This window comes from Mycena indigotica (assembly GCF_014461135.1).
Source record: "Mycena indigotica strain 171206Taipei chromosome Unknown Mind.scaff0007, whole genome shotgun sequence".
NCBI lineage: Eukaryota > Fungi > Basidiomycota > Agaricomycetes > Agaricales > Mycenaceae > Mycena > Mycena indigotica.
This window is the reverse complement of record NW_023503006.1, coordinates 4,421,285-4,446,576: the sequence shown is the minus strand read 5'-3', so window position 1 is coordinate 4,446,576 and position 25,292 is coordinate 4,421,285. Positions and strand designations below refer to the sequence as shown.

At 49.9% G+C, this 25,292-nt stretch overlaps 8 protein-coding genes across 8 annotated transcripts; 6 read left to right on the top strand and 2 right to left on the bottom strand.

Moving 5' to 3' along the window:
* Window positions 1-247: 247 nt before the first annotated feature.
* Window positions 248-1,505, top strand: MIND_00896000 (Dienelactone hydrolase endo-1,3,1,4-beta-D-glucanase; the record flags this gene model as incomplete). Its single annotated transcript, XM_037365607.1, has 9 exons — window positions 248-335; window positions 385-483; window positions 530-561; window positions 647-703; window positions 750-812; window positions 859-991; window positions 1,042-1,277; window positions 1,332-1,367; window positions 1,416-1,505. The coding sequence occupies exons 1-9, from the start codon at window positions 278-280 to the stop codon at window positions 1,503-1,505; spliced, it is 804 nt and encodes a 267-aa protein (XP_037218849.1). The 5' UTR covers window positions 248-277.
* A 2,148-nt stretch (window positions 1,506-3,653) lies between these two features.
* Window positions 3,654-5,261, top strand: MIND_00895900 (uncharacterized protein; the record flags this gene model as incomplete). The annotated part of the gene is made up of 1 exon (XM_037365606.1): window positions 3,654-5,261. The coding sequence occupies one exon, from the start codon at window positions 3,654-3,656 to the stop codon at window positions 5,259-5,261; it is 1,608 nt and encodes a 535-aa protein (XP_037218848.1).
* Window positions 5,262-5,395: 134 nt separating this feature from the next.
* MIND_00895800 (Short-chain dehydrogenase/reductase family protein) lies at window positions 5,396-5,674 on the bottom strand (the record flags this gene model as incomplete). Its single annotated transcript, XM_037365605.1, has 1 exon — window positions 5,396-5,674. One exon carries the CDS (start codon window positions 5,672-5,674, stop codon window positions 5,396-5,398), a length of 279 nt encoding a protein of 92 aa, XP_037218847.1.
* Window positions 5,675-7,518: 1,844 nt separating this feature from the next.
* MIND_00895700 (uncharacterized protein) lies at window positions 7,519-9,021 on the bottom strand (the record flags this gene model as incomplete). Its single annotated transcript, XM_037365604.1, has 1 exon — window positions 7,519-9,021. The coding sequence occupies one exon, from the start codon at window positions 9,019-9,021 to the stop codon at window positions 7,519-7,521; it is 1,503 nt and encodes a 500-aa protein (XP_037218846.1).
* A 609-nt stretch (window positions 9,022-9,630) lies between these two features.
* Window positions 9,631-14,068, top strand: MIND_00895600 (Kinase-like protein; the record flags this gene model as incomplete). The annotated part of the gene is made up of 18 exons (XM_037365603.1): window positions 9,631-9,705; window positions 9,753-9,967; window positions 10,014-10,050; window positions 10,102-10,270; window positions 10,317-10,372; window positions 10,416-11,169; window positions 11,220-11,347; window positions 11,395-11,544; window positions 11,599-11,772; window positions 11,824-12,072; window positions 12,124-12,312; window positions 12,358-12,426; window positions 12,475-12,684; window positions 12,733-13,488; window positions 13,540-13,639; window positions 13,687-13,756; window positions 13,805-13,931; window positions 13,976-14,068. 18 exons carry the CDS (start codon window positions 9,631-9,633, stop codon window positions 14,066-14,068), a joined length of 3,621 nt encoding a protein of 1,206 aa, XP_037218845.1.
* A 541-nt stretch (window positions 14,069-14,609) lies between these two features.
* On the top strand, window positions 14,610-15,414 carry MIND_00895500 (uncharacterized protein; the record flags this gene model as incomplete). The annotated part of the gene is made up of 4 exons (XM_037365602.1): window positions 14,610-14,863; window positions 14,921-15,014; window positions 15,069-15,246; window positions 15,296-15,414. Exons 1-4 carry the CDS (start codon window positions 14,742-14,744, stop codon window positions 15,412-15,414), a joined length of 513 nt encoding a protein of 170 aa, XP_037218844.1. The 5' UTR covers window positions 14,610-14,741.
* Window positions 15,415-16,139: 725 nt separating this feature from the next.
* On the top strand, window positions 16,140-17,362 carry MIND_00895400 (GH16 domain-containing protein; the record flags this gene model as incomplete). Its single annotated transcript, XM_037365601.1, has 4 exons — window positions 16,140-16,272; window positions 16,325-16,548; window positions 16,597-17,068; window positions 17,121-17,362. The coding sequence occupies 4 exons, from the start codon at window positions 16,140-16,142 to the stop codon at window positions 17,360-17,362; spliced, it is 1,071 nt and encodes a 356-aa protein (XP_037218843.1).
* Window positions 17,363-17,490: 128 nt separating this feature from the next.
* On the top strand, window positions 17,491-19,894 carry MIND_00895300 (uncharacterized protein; the record flags this gene model as incomplete). The annotated part of the gene is made up of 12 exons (XM_037365600.1): window positions 17,491-17,683; window positions 17,733-17,785; window positions 17,839-18,124; window positions 18,378-18,438; window positions 18,488-18,581; window positions 18,629-18,793; window positions 18,843-18,996; window positions 19,046-19,095; window positions 19,152-19,472; window positions 19,523-19,673; window positions 19,727-19,765; window positions 19,812-19,894. 12 exons carry the CDS (start codon window positions 17,491-17,493, stop codon window positions 19,892-19,894), a joined length of 1,650 nt encoding a protein of 549 aa, XP_037218842.1.
* Between the last annotated feature and the right edge of the window lie 5,398 nt (window positions 19,895-25,292).

Here is a 25,292-nt window from a genome sequence, read left to right as displayed (position 1 = left end):
GGTATTCTCTGGCGCATCACTGGCACCAAGAGCTTGAGCACTTGGTCGACTGTCTGCTGACGAGCACATGGGAGCTTCCTCGTACCGATTTCTGGTGGCGCGGGACAAATGCGTTGGGAAACAGCATCCAAGACACATGGTTTATGAAGATTGAGGCAATGTTGCGCCACACTTCGCATTGCTATATTTGACGGAATTTGATCGGAGTTGCCACCGACGTCACACTGACATCATGATGGCGTGACATCGGCTCTCCGAAACTGACAACACTGTCGACATGGAGGCTTCAGACGAGTGCTGCTTCACGGGAAGTTTGCACGAAGGACAGCCAAACGGTTTGTACGCTAGCTTCCCCGCACCCCATTTATGGAGCATTCAATACAGGAACCATCAAAAACATTAACGATGTCCCAACATATTGTACCATGCCTTTGGGAGGCGTAGGATCACAGCATGACACGAACGCAATCATCTACCTTCCTGGTCAGTGGATCATACATTTCAATAAGATTCTCAAAGCAATCCCCAGACGTCTTTGGGATGCAGCTCGTGAATAATCAGGTAAAATTGCATTCACAATACCCTTGTCGTCTCAGCGGGATAAAAACAGCTCTTGGTGCGTTCTCTCTAAAATGCAACTGCTTAGCTAGAGATATTCAACAAAACGCTCAAGGCGGATCGTTTGACTGATTCAGGCTACAACGTGAGTCTAAGGCTCTCATTATTTCTCCGTTGGATGTTCTTCCTAGGTGTACATGCCTGATTATCTGAACGGAGACCCTCGCCCTGGGTCTGTCGATCAAGCTCCACCGGTAAAAACATCTTCAAGTGATCCATGTGCTCCTACATTGATTCCAGACATCGTTCAATGTCAACGCCTGGAAGGCTGCACATACCGTGACGCAAACACGTCCCCCCCTCGATAAGGTGATCGCGGGACTCAAGAATGAGGGTTACACTGTGTTTGCTGCCACTGGATATTGCTTTGGCGGTCTGTACTCCTTCGTGCTTCGTTGTTCTTGTAATGATCTCCGCTCATAGCGCGGTACGTGGTGGACCTTGCACTGGAAAATGCCATCCAAGTGGCCGTCATCTCGCACCCATCCCAACTTCTTATCCCCTTCGACATTGACGCGTTGGTGGCCGCCTCCAATGTGCCGCTGCTGATCAACTCCTGCGAGTTCGACCCGCATTTCCCCCAAGAGTGGCAAAGCATCGCGGACGAGAAGCTGGGCGCGGGGAAGTATGCGCCGGGCTACAAGAGGACGTACTGGGAGGTGAGCTGTTTTCGGATGAATCTTGAGGGAGGAGGAGCTGATTCTATTTACTAGGGATGCTCACATGGCTTTTTGACGAAAGGCGACTTGGTACGGCCCAGCCAGATGATAAGCACGGAATCCTGATTCTCATACTAGTCCGATTCCAAAGTCAAGTCTGGGCAAGATGGCGCTGTTGAAGCAACGATAGCTTGGATTCGGGAGCACCTTCAGAATTCGCAAGCGTGATTACATAATCACAAGCTCATGATCAATAACATTACAACCCGACGTAAACAAACCTATTACAAACAAACAAACAAACCTGTTGAGCAAAGATGTATAGACAAAATAAGTAACTTCGAAACTCAAACACTCAATTTACTCTGTCTGCCATCTAGCTCGTCGAGAGGGAGACCGTAATCCCTCGTGGCGTAAACAGCCCTTGGAATATTGATGGTGATGCCAGGGGACTGTATTCCGGACAATAAGACCCCTGTCGACTTGAGGTTACCAGTGCTTTCCGTTGTGCGCCCAGCCAAGACTAACACGGCGGCCGGCCAACGGCCGGCGGACATGTATGAGCATGCACGAGATCCCGCTCATGACCGGCTAGCAGTCCACGGCAAGGAACTGCAGATTGGACCCCGACTGGTCGGTGACGAACTTGAAGAAGAACAGACTCCAGGTTCTGATTAAAGAGCTATGAAACGAGGGCAGTTCAAGATCGGAACTCATTCGACGATTATTCCAGACTGTGAGTTATCAGCAACAAAGAAGGATCCGTCATTGAATTAAAGCACCATGAGGTTACTGGTATCGCCCACAAATGGTTTGATCGCACGACTGGACTTCAAGATACGCCAAGTAATGGATTGTATTGGATTAATACACGGCACGGTCCGACTGACGAACGCCGGGTTCCAGAAACCTGGACGAGAGTCAAAAAAGATGGATACTGAAAGCAGATCAAGGGCTGACCAGTACTGTGAATATTCGCACGAGCTCCGAGTCGGGTTTAGCACATGTACATATGATGGAAGTTGCGACGATGCTGTCTTCACGCTTTCGTATGCATCGCTAGTTATCCAGCGACCGGCCTCCGACAAGAAAATGTTTTGTCCAGGTTTATACTGGGTGAACTGGTAAGTGATCCCAACGCCATAGACTGAAGAGAGGTGAGAAGAAAGTGGTGGCAGAAATGTATCACTTGCCAGTGAGGTCCAGAAGAGTTGAAAGAGGGAAGATTAGGACAGCAAACTTGCGATTCCAGATGATCCATAGACGGTGAATCTGGTCAATATAATCAAGACCATGAACCGCGGTGTTGATTGGTCAACGCACATTTACTAGTGCGTCCCCGATTGTCAGGGTGGCCATGAGAAACCCAGTTTTGACGACCTTGACTGGTACCTCCAAGTGGACTAGACGCGCCTTGGAATGTGTATGGACCTTAATTTCATTGGAAAGAGAAGGAGAGAATTTGAAGATGGTGGCATACCCGTAATATTTGGACTAATGGCGATTCCCTGGCGTAAAAGCCCATGCGTCGAGTCGTCGGAATGGAACCAGAAGACCCACTCGCCCAGCTTCTCGCTGAATACGAATACTACTCTCGGCCGCTCCGTAACACGCCCCGGGTCGATCTCGGTCCCGGAGAGAGGGCCTGTCCACAGAAATCCCAGTTGAGCAAGTCTGTCGATGAGTAGACGTTGATGCTAGTTAATTCCCTGCACTTCATTCTGACCAAACCAATAGTATGCGCCCTCGCTATGCACAATTCCACCCGCATGCACTGAGGACAGCCCCAGACGTATCATACCACGTTGCCCCTGGTAGGATGAAGCGGTTTCTACGCGCGAGAGCAGTAGAAGCGGCGAGGAGTAGGAGAGTGCAGGTAACTTCGCAAATGAAGAACATAACTCTCAAACCATTCTGTCGCCATTATTTGAGGGGAAGAGGAGTTGTGGTCATAAGACTCGAGGGAGAAGAAGCCCACGTCAATCTTGTCTCAGTCAGACTGCAAAAAATCAGCCTACATATGAGGGGCTGATATACAAATCGCCGGCCCGACCAAAGACTACCAAAGAGCATAGCAAGAGTACTAGTCACATCATACTTGAAACTCTTTTTGTTTCGCAGTGCACTTTTGAAGAGGCGAAACTGAAACAGATACATAGTATCCGCAATCCAAAACAAAATCAACCCGTGAATGAAGCCGGAAGCTCATAGTCATGGTATCAGAATCCTCAGCGCGCACTCAACGCCGGTCCTGAGACTTACGTCCGACATATGATAGGTCCCCATGGAGGACAAGAAGCTTATATTGCGTCTGCAAGCGATCCCCGCCGCCTGTCGTTATCGCCCTGAGCTTTGCCTTCCTTGGGCCCGACGGCCATGAACTCCCCATTCGCCTGCAAGCTCGAAACCAACTATTGCCCCACGGACGACGAGGTTCAGGAAATTCAAGAGCTCCTTATCATACCGTGTCAGCAGTTAGACGCTTTGGATGCACGGGTCCAGGAAATGCGACGGGCGATTGACAAAGTCATAGAGCGACGGAATGAGATTTTAACATATGTGGCCGCTCACAAAGCGCTTCTCTCTCCCATCCGCCGTCTCCCGCTCGACATCCTCCAAGAAATCTTCATTTCTTGTTTGCCCGGGGACCGAAACTGCGCTCTGAATGCCAGCGAAGCGCCACTGGTTCTCGGACGTGTCTGCAGTTACTGGAGAGAAATCACACATTCCACGCCATTTCTTTGGTCAAAACTACATTTCGTGGACCCTTCTTCCACATCTGGCGCTTCCCCAAGCAGCTCATGTACCCGGTACAAGGCCCAGCAATGGCTGGATGCTGCTAGCGTTTGGCTGACTCGATCTGGATGTTGCCCACTTTCGATCTCCTTATACGGCCCAGGAAACCCCAGTGCGGAAGCTTTGCCGCATGAACTCGAACAGGGCACCGTCTTCCGATTCCTCAAGGCCTTGTTGCCCTTCTCGTCGCGCTGGTCTGACTTGAAATTTATCATGCCTAAAGCCAACCTAACTGCCCTGAAACAAGTCTCGCCATCAGATGTTCCGCTGCTCAAGACACTATGTTTGGTGGATGAAGGCATGGGGTACCACCAATTCGGCGACAATTGGGATCGACTTTGCTGTCTGAACCTTCTCGGTGGGCCTCAGCTATCGAGGTTTGACATCTCAGCGTTAGGCATCTTGCTGGGACGTCTCCCGCTGATTTGGGAAAATCTCACTGAAATAGACGTCGATGGCACTCACACCGATGCAGGCGAAGTGCTCGTGGCTCTATCCAAATGTTCACGGCTTGTGTCTTGTGCTTTTGCAATCGGAATGGGCGTCACACATTCCGCAGACATAGTTGAGCTCGCGTCTCTGAAGAATTTGACCTTGCGAATTGCGTATTCCACGTCCTCTCTCGCTTTTCTACACAACCTATGGGCCCCTTCACTCCGCAGTTTTGCCTTGGTCGCCAGCTCGGTCAATCCAGAGCTCACAGTTGACATCGGGACTTTATCGGGCTTCTTTCGTGGCACGAATGAACTCGAAACATTTATCCTCTCTCCAGACCCGTTCCCCGGCGCGTTTGTCATCGACGTGTTGCAAGCTCTGCCCCCAACGATCAAACATCTTCAGCTCACCCCCTTCGTTGACCAACCTCTTTCAAACTCGAGCACTTTGTGGTCTGCGGCCTGGGCCCCATCTTCAGTCAGAACTGCCTCGAGTTTGGACCATGTTATCGAAATCCTAACCCAACCTCATATCTGCCCCAACCTGAATACCTTCAAACTCAACTCGGCCCATACATCGGAGAAAGCGGTGATAGCATTTGTAGAAGCTCGCAGGTTGAAGAATATCAACATTACTTTCCACCGGCCACCAGAAATCGGCATCAAGGCGTCGTTTGTTGGGTCGCAGGTTGTTGTAAATTACCCCAACCATATATCATTTTCCTCTCGTGCAGGATTACCGACCCTATTGTAGTTATCCTTGTTTATTCTGTAAATTAGTTGTCAAATAATAAGGAACATGATATAGTCCATTATTCTGTTACCCTCTCAGACCAAATTCACAGTCTGACTGCGACAAATAGTCTTCTACGAGCATCTCATTCGTTTTTAACTGTTCTGAATGTTTTCATCGATATAATCGCAAACGCGATAAAAACATGCAACCCACCACGCCTTGGCTTTCTTCATTTCCTCTCTCTCTTCCTTCAACGCCTTTTGCAACTTCTCCACTTGGACCGTCACCGTCGTTGTCCCGCTTTGCGAGGCGGTCGAACGGGCTTGGAAATCATCAAGAAAGAGCTCCAGCCGCTTCTGTGCGCTTTTGGTGGTGAGCGGCTTGCTTGCGAGGGCGGTTACACGGGGAGGAGGGTGCAAAGGTGAATCCATCGAAAAGATGATGTGATGAGATAAGCAGCTGATCTCAGCTTCTTGCCTCCGAACTTTCAACTCAACGGCCCACCTGCTCGAGTTATGCAATAAGCCCGAGCTCCCCGATTTTGTGTTTGCTGACGCCGAAACGATTGTACCAAGGCTCCCGAAGAGATGACAGCGGCCCAAGGATTCAATGCTCTCGATACACCAGGAATTCGGTATATAACCCTTGAAAATGTAAGAGCTCATTACCAGCCAACTCACTTCTACTGCGTGCCAAACTTGGAGCATGTCCTCATATCCTTCGTTCGTATTTGCAACTACTGCGGAAGACGTCGCCACTGCGTTTGCAGACGAAATCAATGGCAAGAATGGTGACCGTCCTTACTTGCTTGGACCTGGCGGCCCGCCTGCATGTTCACTCACGAAAACTGCGTTTCAGTGCTTATTACTGGGACCTCTGTGAACGGGATCGGTTTCGAAGCAGCGAGGGTCATAGCAAAATATGCAAACCTCGTTGTTATCACAGGCTATAATGAAGAAAGGTGCGACTTGAACTCCACTCAACTATGTATCCTTATCATACGGCCCAGATTGAGGCTTCAGAAGAAGCAATCAAGAAGGAGACACCAACCTCAAACGTCAGACGTCTTATCCTCGATCTCTCTTCGCTAGAAGCGGTTCGCAAGGCAGCCGATACACTGAACCAATCCATGTCCTCATCCACAACGCCGCTGCCGCCCTTCGCGGGTTCAAAATTACCGTCGACAATCTCGAAATGCAGCTTGCAACAAACCACGTCGGGCCTTTCCTGCTCACCAGCCTGCTCAAGCGGAAGCTTTTGGCTGCAGCATCAGCTACCTATTCGCCACGTGTCGTATTCTTGCTCACACAGTCGGCAACGGCGTTAACCTTGATTTTCTCAAGGCGCCAAAAGAGGCCCGAGGGCGCCTACTTCCAAGCCAAATCGGCAAACGTTTCGACAGCAGTCGAGCTCTCCCGCCGTTCGAAAGGCGAAATTCTAGGCTACAGCGTGCATCCTGGAGGTCTTCACTCTTTCTCTTCTCTTTTAATGTTATTCAACTTGTCTGCAGTTATTCTCACCAACATCAATCACGGCGACGACGTTCTTCCTATCATGCAGCGTTTGGGGGTGCTGAACGCAGACGGCACGCCTAACACAAAGGACTTTCGGTGGAAAACGATTCCCCAAGGTGCAGCAACGTAAGTCATAAGTCTTCAACTAAGCATTGGCTCGTTAAATTCGAGTTGTAGGACCGTCGCTGCTGCCTTTGACCCGCGTCTTGTCGGAACACCGGGAGCGTACCTCGTCGACTCAACAGTTGCGAACGAGATGGCTGCGGCTCATAGTACCAACCCGGCTCGTCCTTTTTTTCTGCAAACAATGTAAAATGGCAGCTGACTGTGAAACTGTAGGCCATTACAGCGAGTCTCTGGGCAGCGACGGAAGAAATTATCGGGGAGAAGTTTAGGTTCTAGCGAACACCCTCCACGGTGGTCAAAAAATATATACTAATGACAAATTCAATTCTCTTCTTAAAAACGAATCTTCTCCCAATGAACCGCACTCAGATTTCGAGATAGCTTTTTTAGCGAGCGAGGATAATTGGCGTGAATCAAGTCCCAGTAATACAAACAAACCAGCTGCGGAGCGAGCGATGCTGGACTGGACTGGGGAGCTGAGGTGGGGGATTAGAAGCGCTAGAGTCGGTTTTTGGGGAATGGGAGCCACAACGTTGGCAAGGTTTCGTCAAAAGGTTAACAAACCAGTTGACTCTCACTCTCTCAGAGAAAAACGACAAGCTATGTGTTCGTCACGCTCCCGACCATTGTGTACTCTAGCCGCTTGGTCGCGTATATGTGTAAACATCGAAGTTTAAGCCCTCGGCGCATATGTCCTGCATGACCGCTTTGAATTCGTCTGAAAGCTCTGCTCCATCGGTGTCATTAGCGGAGATGGAGATGTTTTTCCATCGGGCAACTCCGGGCGGAGTCGGCAATGCATTGTAAACCTCGTCCTTCCACCAGCGAGAGCGCACCATAGCGACGACCACGTCCTCGTCGTAGCAGTCCCCTACATTCTCGAGATTTATTGCTTCAAGTCGGGGCGCCGGTGGGTTGGCATCCATTTCTCGGTAGGTGAGCCGCTCAAAAAAAGCATTGTCGACACAAGCAAAACAACAGATGAGCTGGAGATCGACGACTGACGGAATATTGAGCAGAATGTCATCCAAGGTCTCGCTGTTCATTTCAGAACCGAAGATTTCCAGCTCCTCAAGTGCAGTACAACGCCCAAGGAACGCTGAGAATGGTCCTCTTAGTGAGTTTTCAAAGGATACAGACCAATCGAGATAAACATCGAGCTTCGATAGAGCGGGAAATGTGAAATGAGCGAAAAAAGGGTCGAGATTCCCAGACATCCTCAAGTTCAGGTTGCGAAGCCGAGGTAGAGAGACGAAATGGGGCGGAATCGAAATGTCATCGCCTTGTTCCCAGCCATCGCTATCAACTTGAAGATCGCTGACGGAGGTGCATTGCTCTATTGTGGCAAGAAACTCGGACGACGTAAACGGCCGATACGTTGTTAGTTCGAGTTTGGTGAGCTGCGACCAGGGAAGTGGCAGTTTTGCAAGACGGCCAATGGAGATCGATAGATCGAATAATTTGGGTGCGTGTAGAAATATGTCGGATTCTTTGCCTTTGGCACCCTGACTCAAGGCAAGTTTTGCGAAAGTCAAGTGTTCAAGCAAGGTAGGCCGCGGTGCGGCATTGAGAAAAGGGGTGAGATCGAAGTTGACATTTATACGAGACCAGCGATGGGCAAAGGATAAAACCGTCTTCACCACTGTGGCAGAGACCGGTTTTTTATGGTCCCTACAAGTCATGGTAATGGACAACGGGTGTGGCGAAGACCGCTGGAATACTGTCTTTGTAACTTCTGTGTACCATGGTGATATGTTCGAAACATTGAGTTTCATAGCCCAGGCCCATAAACGTGGCGAGCTGATGACCAATTGGCGCCAATATGCGCAGACAGACGCCAGGCGGAGGACCAGTCGGGAAGGGGGTTCGAACGATCCGAGTCCCAGCCAAAAAGCCTGTTTGAAGATAACGAGAAGGACGTCGGCAGGTAGCATTCGCACAGGCGAAACAACGTATTTCAGTGCAGCAATTCGGGCTCGTTGACGGTCGCGGGTCCATAAAAGCATTTTAAGCTGCGATTCTATCCGAGCGAGTTTGGCTTCCTCTTCGACAAGAAGCGACCGTGCTTGTCTTTCAAACCCGGGCGCAGCAGATTCGGCAAGGATAGTGTAAAAGTCGTTCATGGTGGAGTCCTCCATTTTGTTGCATGGAAAGCTACTTGAAACTGTCACACAGTTTTACCGTGAAGGCACAAGTTGCAATATCGTCAATATGACGCGTCAGAACCGGAGTTCGTGGTGGTTGGAGGAGAAATGGGTGTAGTCACGTGTACAGGATCATGATTCTTCCTCAAGACCTCTTCCGAAGTTCCACGCGAGCGGGTTCCTGCAATCTTCTTTTGGTTTTCGCATGTGGCTGCTTCTATAATTGCCCTCAACATGAGAGCAAGCTGCGGAAGCTGAACAAGTTGAGCATTGAACAAGCAGTCACTCTTTGCTAATCGCTCAATTCAACATAGCGCTCAATTAGACTACATTCGTTGGGAACCAATCTGGGTATGGCATATTGCTGTTGAGCGGACATGAATCAGGTGGGAAGCTGCGTCCAGGGCTCGCTAAACGACGGCCGAACTCAGTTGGCCCCAGAGCGATGCCGGTCAACTTCTTCCGGTTTCTGTTGCGGTCATCTGCTCGACAGAGAAGATTCCGTTGACATGGTATGACTGGCTATGCTTTTGCAATAGATAACTGACCGACTGTGTAGGTGACCATTGCCTGCGGCTTTCCCGCCTCTCTTGCAAGTTGAGAATGCGTCGCTTGTTCGGGCGAGACAACGCGCGAGTCAACTTCCGGCCCACTCCCTTTCTCCAGACTGGACCATCCGTGCGTTACTTATCGCCTTCTACCACTCCTGCTTTACCATCCACTAGAATGGCGGCGCACCACCACAGCCAGCATCCGCCCAAACATGGGCACCAGTCCAGACCGTGGCCAACTACAGCGACATTCACGAGCTTGTTCATCGAATTCGGTTTCTCGCCTCCATGGGTTCCGAAGACCGGCCACTTGTGCTTGATATGTGTGATCGAGCTTCAACCGACACTGCTGCTCGTGAAGCAGTGAAGGCTTTGATGCACGAATTCAAGTGATATCGTTTGCTCTCCTCGTCTTACTCGACTAAATTCTTGTAGATGTGGGACTGCAGACGCTCAACTCTCTGCCGCACGTGTCAGCCTTCCATTCCTCGTTACCATCGATAGAATCACTCATTTCTCTTAGCTTTGGGCTATCCTGTTGCGCAACTCTTCCACTGCATTCATCTCTCAATCAGCCGCCCCCGACTTTCTTGACTCCGTTGCGGAATTACTGGTGTCGCCCCGAACCAGCCCAGTTGTGCGCCATCGAGTTTTACGAGTGTTGGGAGATGCTGTCTGGAACAACCCGACGAGTGAGTTAGCATCCATAGAGAAGGTTTCGAACTAATCTAGGAACAGAGGAACCTTTCCGGCGGCTTTGGTTATCCGTAAAGCCTGTGGAGGAGCCCGAGCAGGTAGGCGGTATCATTCTTAAAACTTCAAGCTAATGAGTTGAAGGGATCTCCTTATAATGCCCATGATGCTATCCTTCGCCCTCCTGCGACTGCGGTGGTAACTTCCACAAAATCTAGCAATCGTGGCGCTCTTCCTATGGCCGATGGACGTTTTCCTCCCTCACGAACGCCTCTGCAGATACTCGAATGGGACGCCCCACCACCTTCATATGAATTCGCCACGGAAACTAACAATGCTTCTTTGCGTGGTTCTTGGGTCTACTCGCCATCTCGACGAGTGAGTAATAGGAGCAGCAGCAGCAGCAGCAACTCAGCGCCTGTCCGTCGGCGTCAATCCGACCAACTATCATACGCCAGCACGGACGATTTCATTCTGGACATCTCACCTGCTCACAGTCCTACCTTGGAAGAGGTACAAGCACAGGATATTTGGCCGTCTGTTGTTAACGCTGGTCGCTCTGCGCTTGCATCTCCGAGGGTCGATGTTCATTCTTCAAAAGGAAGCTCGGGAACCTGGTCTACGAGGGCCAATGCAGGTGCTTTTAACTCCAATTCGGCTTCGAGCTTGCGATCTCGCCAGTCGTGGCACAGCGAGACGGCGCACATGTATCATGAACCCATGATTATGGACGTTCAAGCACTCTCGCCAGTAGAACAATGGCGAGCGGGTGTTGCAGAAGAGAACCCCGCTCCGAAGACTCCGTCGAAACCACGTCGGGTTCCGCGACTGAAGCCCTCGCCAGTACCTTCGAAAACGGCGGGAAAAGCAAAACAAATTGCTGCGACAAGGAGGAAGCGTGTGTTTTCTCCTCACTCTCTATAGTGTAGCCCTAAAGTAATCCGTTAGCTTTTGGCGAAACGGACAATTATTCAATGGCGAGCAAGCCTGAGGTCGGCATACTTTCCACCACACCCACTTCAAACCTTCATAGAGGAGATCGAGAGAACTCAAAGCTCAATAGCGCCATCTATGCGGTATGTCTCTTCCTTGCTTTCTTTGTAAGCTTATGTCTACCGAGTAGAATACCTTGGTATATCTGAAGGATGTGGCATGGAACAACGACGAATCTGCGTCACTTATCAAGCTGAGCTCATTCAGCAAAGCCATATCGCAGCTCAATCCCATGAACTCGTTGGTTTTTGCGCTGCAGTACAGGCAACTCTTACTCCAGGTAGCCTGCCAGTCCTTGTTGTGATACCCTGCGGATGTCATTGACATCGACCAGATTTCAATGGACCTAAACGTGTCAGAGGATAGACAATTGATGGCTGCCTTGAAGAGCGATCATGATGACATCACCAACCGACTCTTGGATGTGCTGTATTCAAGTACTGACGAGCAAGCGGTGCTGTCGTTAGAAGACGAATCCGCTCAATCATTCCTCGACGTCGTCCAATTTGTGCGTTCTCGAGTCCAAAGCCTTTCCAATAAATTAAAACCGATCGATCAGACCCTCGATCACGCTCTCCTCCATAAACGCGATGCTAATAGTCGCGCGCGACGCCTGATTAGCAAGCTTGCACGCATTGCTGACAAGCTTCCAACCGCACTCATTATCTCCGGTGTCGAACAGCGGGATGAGCATGCGACCTTTTGTGGTGGATTCGGCGACGTATTCCGTGCTATTTACCAAGGAAAACCAGTCGCACTCAAACACATGCGGAGGTTCCAGGGCAGTGACCAGCGGGATATTCGCAAGGTTAGAATTATTCTCTCAAGCTAATATTTCACTGGTTACAAGTTTACCCAGAAATTTTGTCGCGAAGCACTCGTTTGGCAACGACTCCGCCATCCATTTGTCGTTCCGCTCATAGGAATTGATACTGAAAGTTTCCCGACGTCGCTCTGCCTTGTTTCTCCGTGGATGCGTCATGGCACTGTGATCAACTACCTGAAGACTTTCCATGGCGCCAGCCGACGCGTGGTCATCGATCGTTTGGTTTGTTTCCAGCAATCGTCCTCTTCATTGCCTGACTTGCTCCAGATTCGCGAAATTGCACAAGGGCTAGCCTTTTTGCATGACCAAAATGTTGTTCATGGCGACCTGCGTGGCGTAAGTATCATGTTACGATTTACAAACGAATATTGAAATGGATTGTAGTCAAACATCTTGATCGATGACGACGGTCATGCTTGTCTCACGGACTTTGGCCTAACAGTACTCTCAGATGCCACCACTCAGACGCAACATGGAGCGGGCAGTGTTCGATGGATGGCGCCGGAGATTTTGAACCCAACCGCCTGTGGTCTCGAAAAATTCGCCAAGACGACTGCAAGCGACATCTATGCATTTGCTTGCGTGTGTTTGGAGGTAATTGTGGACCATTAACTACGCAATGAGGCTGAAGCACATCATCAGCTATACACGGGTTTCCCTCCTTTCCACGCAGAGATATTGCATGATGCCCCCGTTATCTTACAGGTCATGGCTGGGGTTCGGCCGAGCAAGCCCGATGACGCTGCCATCCCCGACTACGTTTGGGAAATCATGCAGCAGTCATGGTCGCACAACCATGCGGATAGGCCCACCATATTAGGAATCGTGCTCGAACTCGCTATGCACGAACGCGTCGTTGAGAGAGATTTCTCGGACACGATTAGTATGGACGAATGTGAAGAACCATCGTCCATCTACACCAGCGATAGCGCAAGCATGTCAAGTTCATGCGACCAAGCGGGAGGTGACTATGATGGATGGGCATCGTCTGTCATTGCTCCTCTAAACAAGTTCATTGACCGAAACATCAATCCACGGGAGCACTTTGTCCACCTTCGCGAAATCGCTGAGGGTTTTGCTGGCTCTGTCGTATATGAGGCTCACGCTGGACTTGACGATGGAGATGTCATAACCCGTTTCTCTGCCATCAAGACTGTCCCAATTCTTCCTGGGGGAACGAACACGAAGCTCGGTGAATTGGTACACGAGCTACAGGTTATGGAGCACGTGCCCCCAGCCGAGTCAGTACTACGTGTCGATTCGGTTTACATCGACACGGTCGAAGATGTTATCTGGATTCATATGGAGCTCATGGATCGGTCACTGGCAAGTCTTATAAATCTTATTGGTGCTGGCTTGCGTTTGTCGGATCGGGTCATCGCTGGCTGTGCTAAGGATGTGGGTTGGGTTTGTGTTGTTATTACTTAACTCAAACTGAAGTCAATTCAGATTCTGGGCGCTCTTAACCACCTGCAAAGCCACAATGTTGCGATGGGGAACTTGGCCTCCAAGAATGTTCTCATCAACAGTGATGGATTTGTGAAAATCAGTGAGTCTGCTATTTCTTCATGAGACCTGGCTGGAACCATGATAAAGCCAACTTTTCGAGCGCCGTGAAGCTTTCTCCCAACCTCACAGACCACAAGCGCGGACTCTACATTGAAAAGTGTGTCCCTTTCTGCCGTCTTTTTTTTTCATGCACCAATCGTTACAGGGACAGACGAGCACTTGGCTCTCTCGTCTTGGAGCTGGCCGCTGCATCCCGCGCCCCCTCCCAGATGTTGCATGACTTTGTTCAACTGTGTTTTCATTCGGAGAAGGACTACAAACAGCTTATGGAGGTGAGCAGGTTCTCCCACTATGACCAGCACTGATGATCCGCCAGAGCGCCTTCATTCGCGACGCGTGTCCACGCTTTTCTTTGACTCAACTGCTTGGACATTGCACTATGTTTGACTTGCAACGCGATGCAGTGTAGTTCATTTTTCTAGATTGGAGGACGATAAACTAGAATACTAAAGCCTTTACGAGCACTAATCAAGATATCAACAAGCTGGTGTATGAGCAAGGAAATGGAACAAATGTACTCTCTCGCTACTTCTCGCTACTGACTCGCCGCGAAGTGACAGGAACGGCGCTCGTTGCCAACTGGTTGCTGTGTCTTCACCCGTCGAATTGATCCGCGCGCAATTGAGTCGGAGGTTGATCAGCTAGATGGGCTGCACTTTCCGAAACACTTGGGAAACACCTGCTGATTGCGTCCTCTCTGAAAGCGAAGTTCAGCGCAGATTTACCAGAGACGACCTTCCCCCAATACGTCGAATCTCCAAGATCTAAAATAAAGCAAAGCAAGGATTGGTTTAGACGAAGATGAACACGAAGATCCCCGCGTTTGCCAAGCCATATCACAGAAAGCATCAAACGATTCCCGAAGTTCCGACTGTTTCAGATTGCATTGAACACGGGCGGCAACTTCGAAGCGCAATCGAAGCGTATAAAAATGGCCCTTCTGTGTGCTCTATCTCCCCATTCTCTTTCTTCTCGCTTTCTTTTGTCTCTCTTCGTCCTCCGTGCTCTTGCCGTTGCGCCGCGCGTACCCTTTACAACAGTCTCCTCGAAAGCTAGTCTTCTACAACCCACAATTCATCACCATGAAGTTCACGCTCATGTCTACCGTCTTCCTGGCTGCCGCCACCTCCGTCTTTGCCACCCCCATGGCCCCCGTTAAGCGCGGTGTCAACCCAAGTCAGGTTCTCGACTTTGGTGTTGCCCGGTTTGTCCCCACTTCGTGTTGCCCTGCGGCACTCATTCCTGACAATTGTTTTTACAGCGGAAAGAACCCCACCGGCACCGGCGACTGCTCTGGGCTCAGAGGAATCAAGATCCCTTGCTCTTGCCCACCCACTCGCGCTGACTTTATCAACGTATGTTTGACTGCGAAACGTTTCTGCCATTGCACTCCCTGACGCTGGCTTCAGTCCCTCAATGCCAACGTGAAGGCCGGCCATGATATCCACAACCCCGCTGTCCCCGCGCCATTCCCGAGCGACAACTCCATCCGCTCGCAGATCACCCGTCTCCAGACGCAAATTTCGTCCCTCCAGAACCTGCGGGGCCCTGGCGTCGGCTGCCCTGCTGTCTCGACCAACTGGAATGGTGAGCAGGCTGGTAGAGAGGAGCCATCACTAATATATGCACTCTCCAGACAAACTGGCCCAACTCATCGCTCGCCAGAAACGTGACGATGGGGAGGATGATCATGACGACGAGGACTTCGGATTTGACGACGAAGTTGACGATGAGTTTGAGGATGATGAGGAGTAGATCCCACAACTTTGTCCATATGAGAAGAACTGTTGAGTTTACATCAACCTGTGGCTCCCGAAGGCACAGAAAAAGAAAAAGACAACACATCAAGCTGGCCATGAGATGTGCGCAAATCCAGCATGAGCAGCTGACGCGAGTCGTCAGTAAATACCCAAAACGTGAATGTTACTTATGTGACCAATGTAAGCTAATGTAGTTGGCTTTGTCTCTTTAAATCTCGATGAGCGACTTTTCGTTTCGGGCTCACAACTCCTTTGCTCCGTCTGAGGCTCGACAATGGACCAAGACTGCCCATTGACAACTGGACGACTCGGACTAGTTAGAACGCCTCATTCAAACCGCAAAGCCATCCCTTCAACTACCGGCAGGAATCGATCCAAGAAGTTCCAACAACAGGAAAAATCCTGCCCGGACCTGTGCTAATTTTAACATGGACAAAAATACGCATATTGCACGTGTCGAACGCCAGTGAGTGGAGAAGGCGAAGCAACTTGATTGTTCTCTTGTCAGCAACGGCGGTGGAGCCTCTCGTTACTAGCTTCCAACGCGCTTGACTTCACCTCTCATAGACACAGCTGCGCTGCGTCCTCTGCTAACATCCAGTGCCGGTTCACGGCCTTCTGTCAAATTCAAGTTCCCACTTTCATCAGGCAAACCATCCGCTCCTTAAGGCTTATATAGCGACGAGTCAGCGCCAAAATTGCTCACTTTCTTCCCTCACAATGCCTTCGACACCGCTCTCACTACTATCTGTCGCCGCCCTAATCCCTTTCTCTCTCGCAGGGACCAGCTACAGTCTAGTCAAAGAATATGCTGGGTCAACGTTTTTTGACGAATGGGACTTCTATGGACATTGTGCGTTATGGCAGGTGTCTCTCAACGCGTTTCTAACTATCCACACACCCAGTTGACAATCTAACTAACGGAGATACCATATTCGTGACGAAAGACGTCGCAACCTCGTCAAGGCTCGCATATGTTGACCCCTCGACTAATCGTGCGATCATCAAAGTCGACAACACATCCACTGTCCTCTTCAATGACAAGCGCAACACGGTCAGAATCTCCAGCAAGGACGAGTTCGAAGTTGGAAGTGTTTGGGTTGCGGATATGTATCATGTGCCTTTTGGTGTAGGCCTCGTTGTTGGTTTGGCAATTGATACTGACGATACTTATTAGTGTTCTGTCTGGCCTGCTTTTTGGTCGCAAGCACCCAACTGGCCGATTGGTGGGGAGATCGATACATTCGAGCACTGGAACAGCGAACTTCACAACCAAATGACGCTCCACACAGAGCCAGGTTGTAATCAAATCTCGCCAGTCCAAACATCAACAGTGGTAAACTCGACTGACTGCTCGCATCTCGACAACTCGAATGCTGGATGCAGTGTCATGGATCCCAACGACTCGAGCTATGGCGCCAAATTTGCAGCAGCCCAGGGTGGTATATTCGTGACTGAATATGCTGAATCCGGAATTTCAGTCTGGTTTTTCAGCCGCGCAAGTGTACCTAAATCATTCTCTTCCAACGCTTCTTCTTTCTCTACCAGTGACCTCGGGACTCCCGTGGCAAATTGGCCCACGGGCGGCTGTGCCGTCGATACATTTTTCAAGTCGCAGAACCTTATTTTTGACATCACTCTGTGTGGAGGTAAGCGTAGGTGCAAGTCAATTTCCAGGCTTACATACTAAAAGGTTGGTAGACGCGGCTGGAGCGCCTGCTGTCTTTGCACAAACCTGTCCAGGAACATGCTATACGGACTATGTCGTTGGAAATGGCAGCGTATACAACAATGCTTATTTTGACGTTGCTTCGGTGCGCGTCTACAGCGTGAATGGGACCACCACCATTGCCAGGAAAAATGATGCTTCGGCTCTGCAAGTTTCGATATGGCGGGTTGTCTTCCTGCTGGCAGGGATGTCATACTGGCTTTCGATGGACTGAGGATATTGTAGACTTGCTTGAGTCTTGCGGAGGTAGAATAAGTCGAGTAATCAGATGTAGTAGTATGTGACTGTCACGAGCTTTGTCATCAAAAATTCTCTTCTTCTTCGTCATCGTTTGCGTTGACCATGGACGTGGACATGAAGACCAAAGAAGACGCGACAAACCTCGACCTTGTCGACGAGAAGCCACGGGACAGAGATAACGGGAGTAGTCGAAAGGACCGTGACTATGACCGCGACAAGGACAGAGATCGCGAGCGCGACCGTGAGCGTGATAGAGACCGAGACAGAGACAGAGACCGCGATAGGGATAGTAAGCGTGCGTAATTATCCTATTTTCATCTCAGAAAATGACTTGGTATGTTCAGGTTCTGGCCGCAGCCGTCGTTCAGACCACTGGGAGCCTGAGGGCAGAGGAGATGTCAGAATCTTTTTCATGGGTCCACTACACTGGCAACTGAGGCTCTCACTTAGCGTCGAAAGCGCTCCCGGTCACGCTCTCGCTCTCGTCGTCGTTCTGCTTCACCAAGAAGACGTGGCGGCAAACGGTCACGTTCTCGCAGCAGGTCAAGGAGTCGCTCTCGGTCTCGCAGCCGGGGTGGGGGCGGCTCCTTTGCCCGCTCGCTTGGTGGGCCAATGAACGCCGACCACGAAGAAGCGGTCGAGTTCAGCAAGATCAGCAAGAGAGAAAACCGTGTCTATGTTGGCAACCTCAGCTACGAGGTCCGCTACCGCGATCTGATGGAATTCATGAGGGGAGGTGGGTGGGGGATTATCAGTTGTTTTTTCTTTTGGCTGGTTTTGGAGACGGCAGCGTGTCGGATGATGGGCTTTGCTGGAGCGACGCTGGCTCTTAAAATTGCCTTTCGTATGGCTTCTAGTGCAGTCGTGGCCGTGCAAACGAAGAGAAGTTTCTGTTTCTCGGATGGGGCAAAGCCGCGGGGGGAGTTTTTTCTGTGTTTTCTTGGAAATGGTCGAGTTGGAGAGGATATTGATTGGAGGTTGATTGATAGCTGGAGAGGTTCTCTTCGCCGAAGTCCTCATTACGCCTACCGGGGTTTCAAAAGGATGCGGGTCAGCATATGTTTTCTGCCGCGTCGAACTGATTTAATGAAGCGCTTAGAATTGTCGAGTTCGCCTCCCAAGAAGATGCTCAACGTGCCGTTCGTGAATTATCTGAGGTTTCGCTGCTTGGTCGCCCTGTATTTATTCGCGAGGTTCATGGCTGCCAACACGCTTAATCAAGGTCACTAACTAGTTACAGGATCGCGAGGCTGAGTCTCGTTTTGGCGCTACACCCGTTCCTGGAAAAATCGGGGCTGCTATGGCGGGTCAGGGACTTCACAGTGCTCCTCCACCTCGGCCTCCGTCTCACAACTTCTACGGCGGGGGCCAATCGAATCCTGGTAACCAGCTCTATGTTGGAAATGTATGCATTTCCCCTTTTCTTGGCGATCCCTGCTCATAACACTACATAGCTACCCTATCAAGCTGGCTGGCAAGACCTAAAAGATCTTTTCCGTGTGGCTGGCAACATTATTCGTGCCGACATCAATCTTGGTGCTGATGGTCGGCCAAAAGGCTCGGGCACTGTTGTCTTTGAGACCGCAAAAGATGCTCAAGCCGCTATTAGTAAATCATATGGTTTATCTGCAGCCAAAAAAGCTAACCACTGGCTTAGACATGTACCACGGGCAAGACTGGTATGGTCGTACCCTCGAAGTTCGAGAGGTATGAATGACTGTTTATTGGCTGTGGGTTTTCTGTGATATCTAATCTGGTGGTAGGACCGTTATGCGGGTCTTTCCGGCGGTGGGGGATTCCGTGGCGGTCTACGTGGAGCTCGTGGCCTTGGAGGACGTGGCCTAGGCGGACGTGGATTTGGCAGTCGCGGATTCGGTGGTCGCGGAGGCGGTTTTGGTGGCAGCACTGGCCGCGACTTTTCCAACCAAGACATTTATGCTGACTATACCGGACCTGATCATGGCGGAGCTGCAAACTCGTATAGTGGCGGCGGCGGCGGATTCAACGCTGGGTTCGGTGGAGGCCAAGGAGGTGCAGGGGGTGGCTTCCAGGAAGAACCGAGTCAGCAGATTATGGTGCGGAATGTCAGTATCCTTGGCCCTCAATCCGTTTTCCGTTACTCATGCGTTATCAGTTACCTTGGTCGACTGCAAACGAAGACCTTGTCGAGCTTTTCGAGACGACGGGACAGGTAGAGCTTGCGGAGATTTTGTTTGACGGAACTCGGTCCAAAGGTTGCGGCGTTGTGCAGTTTGCGCAAGTCAGTGAGGCGGAAACTGCAATCGGTAATCAGTCCTGTTAGCTTCACTTTCGTTCCTATCTGATCAACTTATTATAGCCAAATTCCAGCACTATATGTACGGTGGTCGTCCCTTGGGTATGTTCACAGGCCCTCTGAGATCTCATCCTGACAATGCTAACAGATGTCCGCTTCAATGACCGTTGGCATACGTTTACCCCGACCGCAGCCAAGGGTGGTCAGGTGGGGCAGCCCGAGATGATGTGAAGTAGCACAAAAATTACTGGACAAACTTTCTAGTACAATTGCTCTGAGTCTTGTATGCCCTTCCAATTTACGAAACAATAAACAATGATTTTCTGATTCTTCTGCCTGGTAATCAATTACCCTGAAGATTATATATCCGGTTAAATTCTTTTTCTCTGCTACGTGCCAGAGCCTCGAAAAATATCGTTTTCTTCAACGGCTGCACCTCGACACTGTGGGATGCATATGGAAGAGGCCGCACCAAGTTCATAAATGTACTCACATCGGGGTTTTGGTGAAAAAAAGCGGCCCGAAGCTAGACTTATTTGTGGCAGATAGAGGCCCAAATCACTGCAGGAGTTCGGGAATAAACAGCCCCCGTTTCGATCGATTATATGGCTAAAATCAATGTACCAAAAAAATAATTTTTTTATACCTCTATTTGTGCCAAAAAAGGTTCACTTATATGATCCAGGGCCCTGATATATGTTATATAAGGGCATATTCACCATATCAGTGCATCTTTTTTGGCACAATAGAGGTGCAAAAAAAATTTATTTTCTGATACATTGATTTTAGGTGTATAATCGATCGAAATAGGTGCTGTTTATTCCTGAACTCCCGCAGTGAATAACTAGGGCCGATTGTTACACAAATCATGGGCCCTGATTTTGGTGCACGTGACTTAGAAAATGCCAAATAAGGTAATTTCCAAGTCACATGCACGGAAATCCATGGCCTTGATTTAAATCCAATCAGCTGACCATATTTGGCGCCAGTTTTCCCACAAATAAGTCCTGCTTCAGGCCCCTGTTTTTGCGTGAATCCCTGATATGACTACCGAGCTCATTGATAGGCCAAATTTGGAGGTAGAGAGCCTGGAGTTCCAACAAAGTCTTTCAAAGGAGAGTCACCCATGACCTGCTCATGCCAACCTTATACCAGTCTGCAACTAAAATGCCAGACAGTGTTGTCTCTAATCCCTAGTTTAGTGCCATTTCACTATCATTTTCTGGGGCTTCTGTATCAGAGTCCAAGCTAATAGCTTTCAGTATTCCTTAGCTGTATAGGTCGGGAGCCTGAGAGGCACCTGCGTAGCCTACAGTTGACTGCCAGTTATCAGGTGGGATGTGCCAGGTTAACACTGACAAGTCATGGCTCTATCTAGGGTTCCTATATAACTGAATAAACAGGAATAAATAATTTAGATGTTTCAAAACTTTCAAGACCTTTTATCACCTAAGTCAACCATATTGGCACTTGTCAGCGTGGATACAGGTATAAATAGTACTTAATATATATTAGTAATTTAAACCCATAAGTAACTAAAGTATATAACGAGACCTAGGAAAGGACTCGGAATAGCATTGAATAATCTGAACAGCAGGAAGGCCAAAGGCTTGCCTGTTTAGCTGGTCCTACTACCAGGATTATATCAAGTAATTAGCATGACAAATTTCTTAAAAGGAGATTTGTGCTATTTGACAGGACAATCATTAGAGATGTTACAGATGGTCACAAATCGAAGTTATGTATTTTGACTATATAAAAAACTTTCATTAAGTAATCTGTAGTGGCAGCTAAATAGTTGTACCAGCACTGGCTAATCACTAGCTGATATATACCTGATAGGCCTCTATCTTCATAACTACTCAAGATAAATATATGATTGAAGTACTATTGATTGATCATGGGAGCTCATCAACATCACACTGGGTGCAAACCCAATGGCAGTTTGCCAAAGGGAGGCCCAACGGGAGCGGAAAGGCATACAAAGGTTTCTTTGTTTGAGACAAAGCAAAAAAAATCTGCTTTCAAACTCCTGTTGGACCCCCTTCTCCAACTGCCGTTGGCTTTGCCATGGGTGTCATATGATATAATCACAATATTGACTACTCCAGGCTAAGTTAAGTAGCATGTCCATCTCCAGCCCAAAGTGAATATAGCACTGAAATATCATCACTTCACTTATCAGTGTTATTTAATCTTTATCAGCTCTCAAAGATAAGCATGGATTTCCAGCTAACATGAGTAGATGAAGCTGGGAGAGAGCTTATTTGGAAGGTATATCATGCTACCAACATTGTGCCTATCTTGTCAAACTCTGGGTTCAAGAAACCTTTTTCTTTGCCCTTTAAACCTTTTATTTTGGTCCTGGTTGATAAGATAAGACAAGGAGGAGATAAAATGGACAATAAGATGATGATTGGATCTGTTGTATCCATGCCTACTCTTGCATTCGATTCCGATATCCATCTCTAGTATTCGGTTTTTATGCAATAAACATTTACTGAGCGTTTCCAATTACTCCAACTTATGATCTATGCAATCATCTATGCCTTGTTCCTTGTATGCAACTCCTCTTCTACTTTACTCTAATCTTGTTACTTACTTTGTTATCCCTTATTCCGTTTCCGTTACTTCTCGTACTATAAATACATTGATGTACTAGGGGCCTGCAGCTCATATGCCGTAGACAGGGACCTTGCTTTGCGACTTATGCTAATATATGATCTTTGCAAGGGTAATGATTGAATATAACTTCAGCCGCCATAGATCATAATACCATACTACATATGTCTTTTCTGCTGTACAGGGAGCATAGTAATGGTGCCATGGAAAAGCTTGAAGTTCAGGGAAGTCCTTCTTGGGAGAATCATACACAGAGTTCAATAACACAACTAGTTCATTTAAGTTGAAGGATATGTTCTTCGTTCTGTACTAGTTGACAGTGAAAACTATCACTACTATAGTGTTCAACTCTAACTCCCCTATAGGTATTACAGTAATTTGTGATATTGAGCAAGATCGAATGGGACATACACTTGTCTACATATGCACCAACCGAGGTCAACCACTGTTGAGCAATTGTAAATGTACCAACCTCATTGTTTATCTGCTAGAACTCCTCATGACCAATTGAAACTAAGATCTTGGACGTCAGACACAATAGCGGCATCAACGGAGGCGCGTCTAGATGTATAGGCTGGAAACAAATATCGATAATAAATAGCAAGCAGATGATAAAATCTGACCGCCACCCGCTAGGGTCGTAAGCATTAATCCTCCTGCCATGGCCCATATCTTGCCCTCCACCATTTGAAGAAACTCGCATAAGACCCCTGTCATGCAACCTCAGTTGGTCTCCAAAGGACACACACTCACATTATGTCTCTTTCCTGAAAACAATCAAATACAAATCTAGATACTGTCAGACTTTGGGTTGGGCTGTGCAAGGTCTCTTCTGAGAACGCGCACCCGGAACAGAACAGACGAGGTCATTGGGCCCGCTAGCTCCGCTTGCGGGGTAGATGTAAGGGCAACCCTGGAGACTCCGACGAAAGCCTAGCAGGGGAGGATCCAAAGCGTGAATAAGACTACAGGAAATACACGGAGGGACCGACCTAGCAGGGGAGGATCCAAAGAGAAGAAACTCTAAGGGTCCGCCTGCTAGGGCGCCAACTATATACTGGTCGTCCGTAACTGCCGACGTAGAGCGCAGAAGGCCTGAGCGGTGTCGCAGGCTCTGTCCCAAGGTGATCGTTGGGAGGGTCTTGACGGATCGGTGATTGTGCGGGCGAAGGAGGCCGTGGACGATGGTCGGGGTGGGTCGGAGCGTCCGAGGGGGCGCTGGTCGGATGCGCCTCGGATGCGTTCGAGGGTCCGGCGAGGAGGCCAAGGGGGTTCCCCTGACATCACCCCCCCCTTTGAATGCGGCGTCCCGACGCATAGTTCGGAAGGGCAAGGAGTCGAAGGTCGCTGAGGCGATGTGCCGTGGTTTACCTGGGTACCTCCGATAGAAGTCCGCAATTTTGTCTGGCGCGAAGACACGGTCGAACCGAACCCACGAGTCGTGCGAAGCATCGTAGCCTTTCCACCTGACGAAGTAGTTAAGACGCTTATACCTTATCCTGGCATCCAAGATTTCCTCGACTTCCCATTCGGGGACTCCGTCCTCTAGTTCGGGGGCGGTTCGTCGTAGCCGGGTCGTCCATTGAAGGGGTCGTCCTGAGCGAGCTCGAGTTTAACAACGGGGAAGACGGGGTGGAGCTTGGAGTAACGCGGGGGGAGGTCGAGCTTGTAGGCACCTTTGCTAACCTCTGCGAGCACCTTGAACAGTCCGAGGCGTTTGTGGGAGAACTTCTCGGAGGGCCGAGTTGTTCTGATGTCAGAGGCATCTAACCAAACCTTATCACCAACTTGAATATTCGGAGCGTCTGATCGTCTCCGATCGTAGTACCGTTTATACTCGTCTTTGGCTTTGACGAGCGCGGCCTTCGCCTCGGAGACGCCGTCCGCTATCCGATCAGCAAAACTCGTTCACTGACTCCAACTCTGAGCGGGTGCCCGGCTCGAAACCCATTCGGGGAGCCGGCCAGTGTCCGTCATAAAAGGTACCTGTTGAGTGGAGGAGTGAACGTGGTTGTTATAGGCGAACTCAGCGGCAGGGATAAGCTCGTCCCAGTCGTCTTGTTGGTAGTTGGTGAAGATTCGGATGTACTGCTCGAGCTCCTGGTTAACGCGTTCGGTTTGTCCGTCGGTCTGCGGGTGGTAAGCCGTAGAGGTAGCCGGCTTGACGCCAATTAAGCGCCAGAGTTCGCGTAAAAGTCAGCGATGAACTGCGAACCGCGGTCTGAAATGTACTTCTCGGGGGTTCCGTGGTGTCTCCAGACGTTCCGATAGTACAAGCGGGCAGCTCCGACCGCGTCTATTGTCATATGGCATTCGGTGAAGTGAGCGCGTTTCCCGAGGGCGTCAACCACTACCATAAACCGTCATACCCATGGGCCTCGGGAGCTCGGACGATGAAGTCCACGGTGACGGTGTGCCAGCGCTCGGGGGGACTTCGGTTGGATGTAGCTCCCCGTGCGGAAGCCTTCGGAGGGCCTTCGTGCGACAGCATAAGTCGCAGGTCGCGACGTAGCGTCCGATATGGCGGGACATCTGTGGCCACCAGTAGTTGCGCGAAAACCAACTCCAGGGTCTTGAACCGCCCGGCATGTCCGGCGACACGCGTGTCGTGGCAGAGTTCTATAATGCGCCTCCTCAGGTCTTTGTCTTTGGGGACTACGACCTTGCCGCGGAAAGTACAGGAGGTCGCCTGAGACGGCCCACTCGTCCGAACGCGATGAGCGGGGGCCCCGAGCTTGACCTCGGACCTTCAAGAGTTGCCGAGCCGCAAGTGCGACGGGTTCCTCTAGGTCAGGCTCACCGGATAGCGCTTCCTTGATGTCGCGGACAAGTTCGGAGCCAGGCCCAGAGACAGTGACGGCCTCAAGCGCGCACGTGGAACAGTTCGGGGCGTAAGAGGGTGACATCCGAGTTGTCGTCGGAGATACCGTGGTCAGGCCGGGCGGGAGAGAGCATCGGGATGGCCCATCTGGCGACCTGGGACGTGGTGCAGCGTAAAGTCAAACCT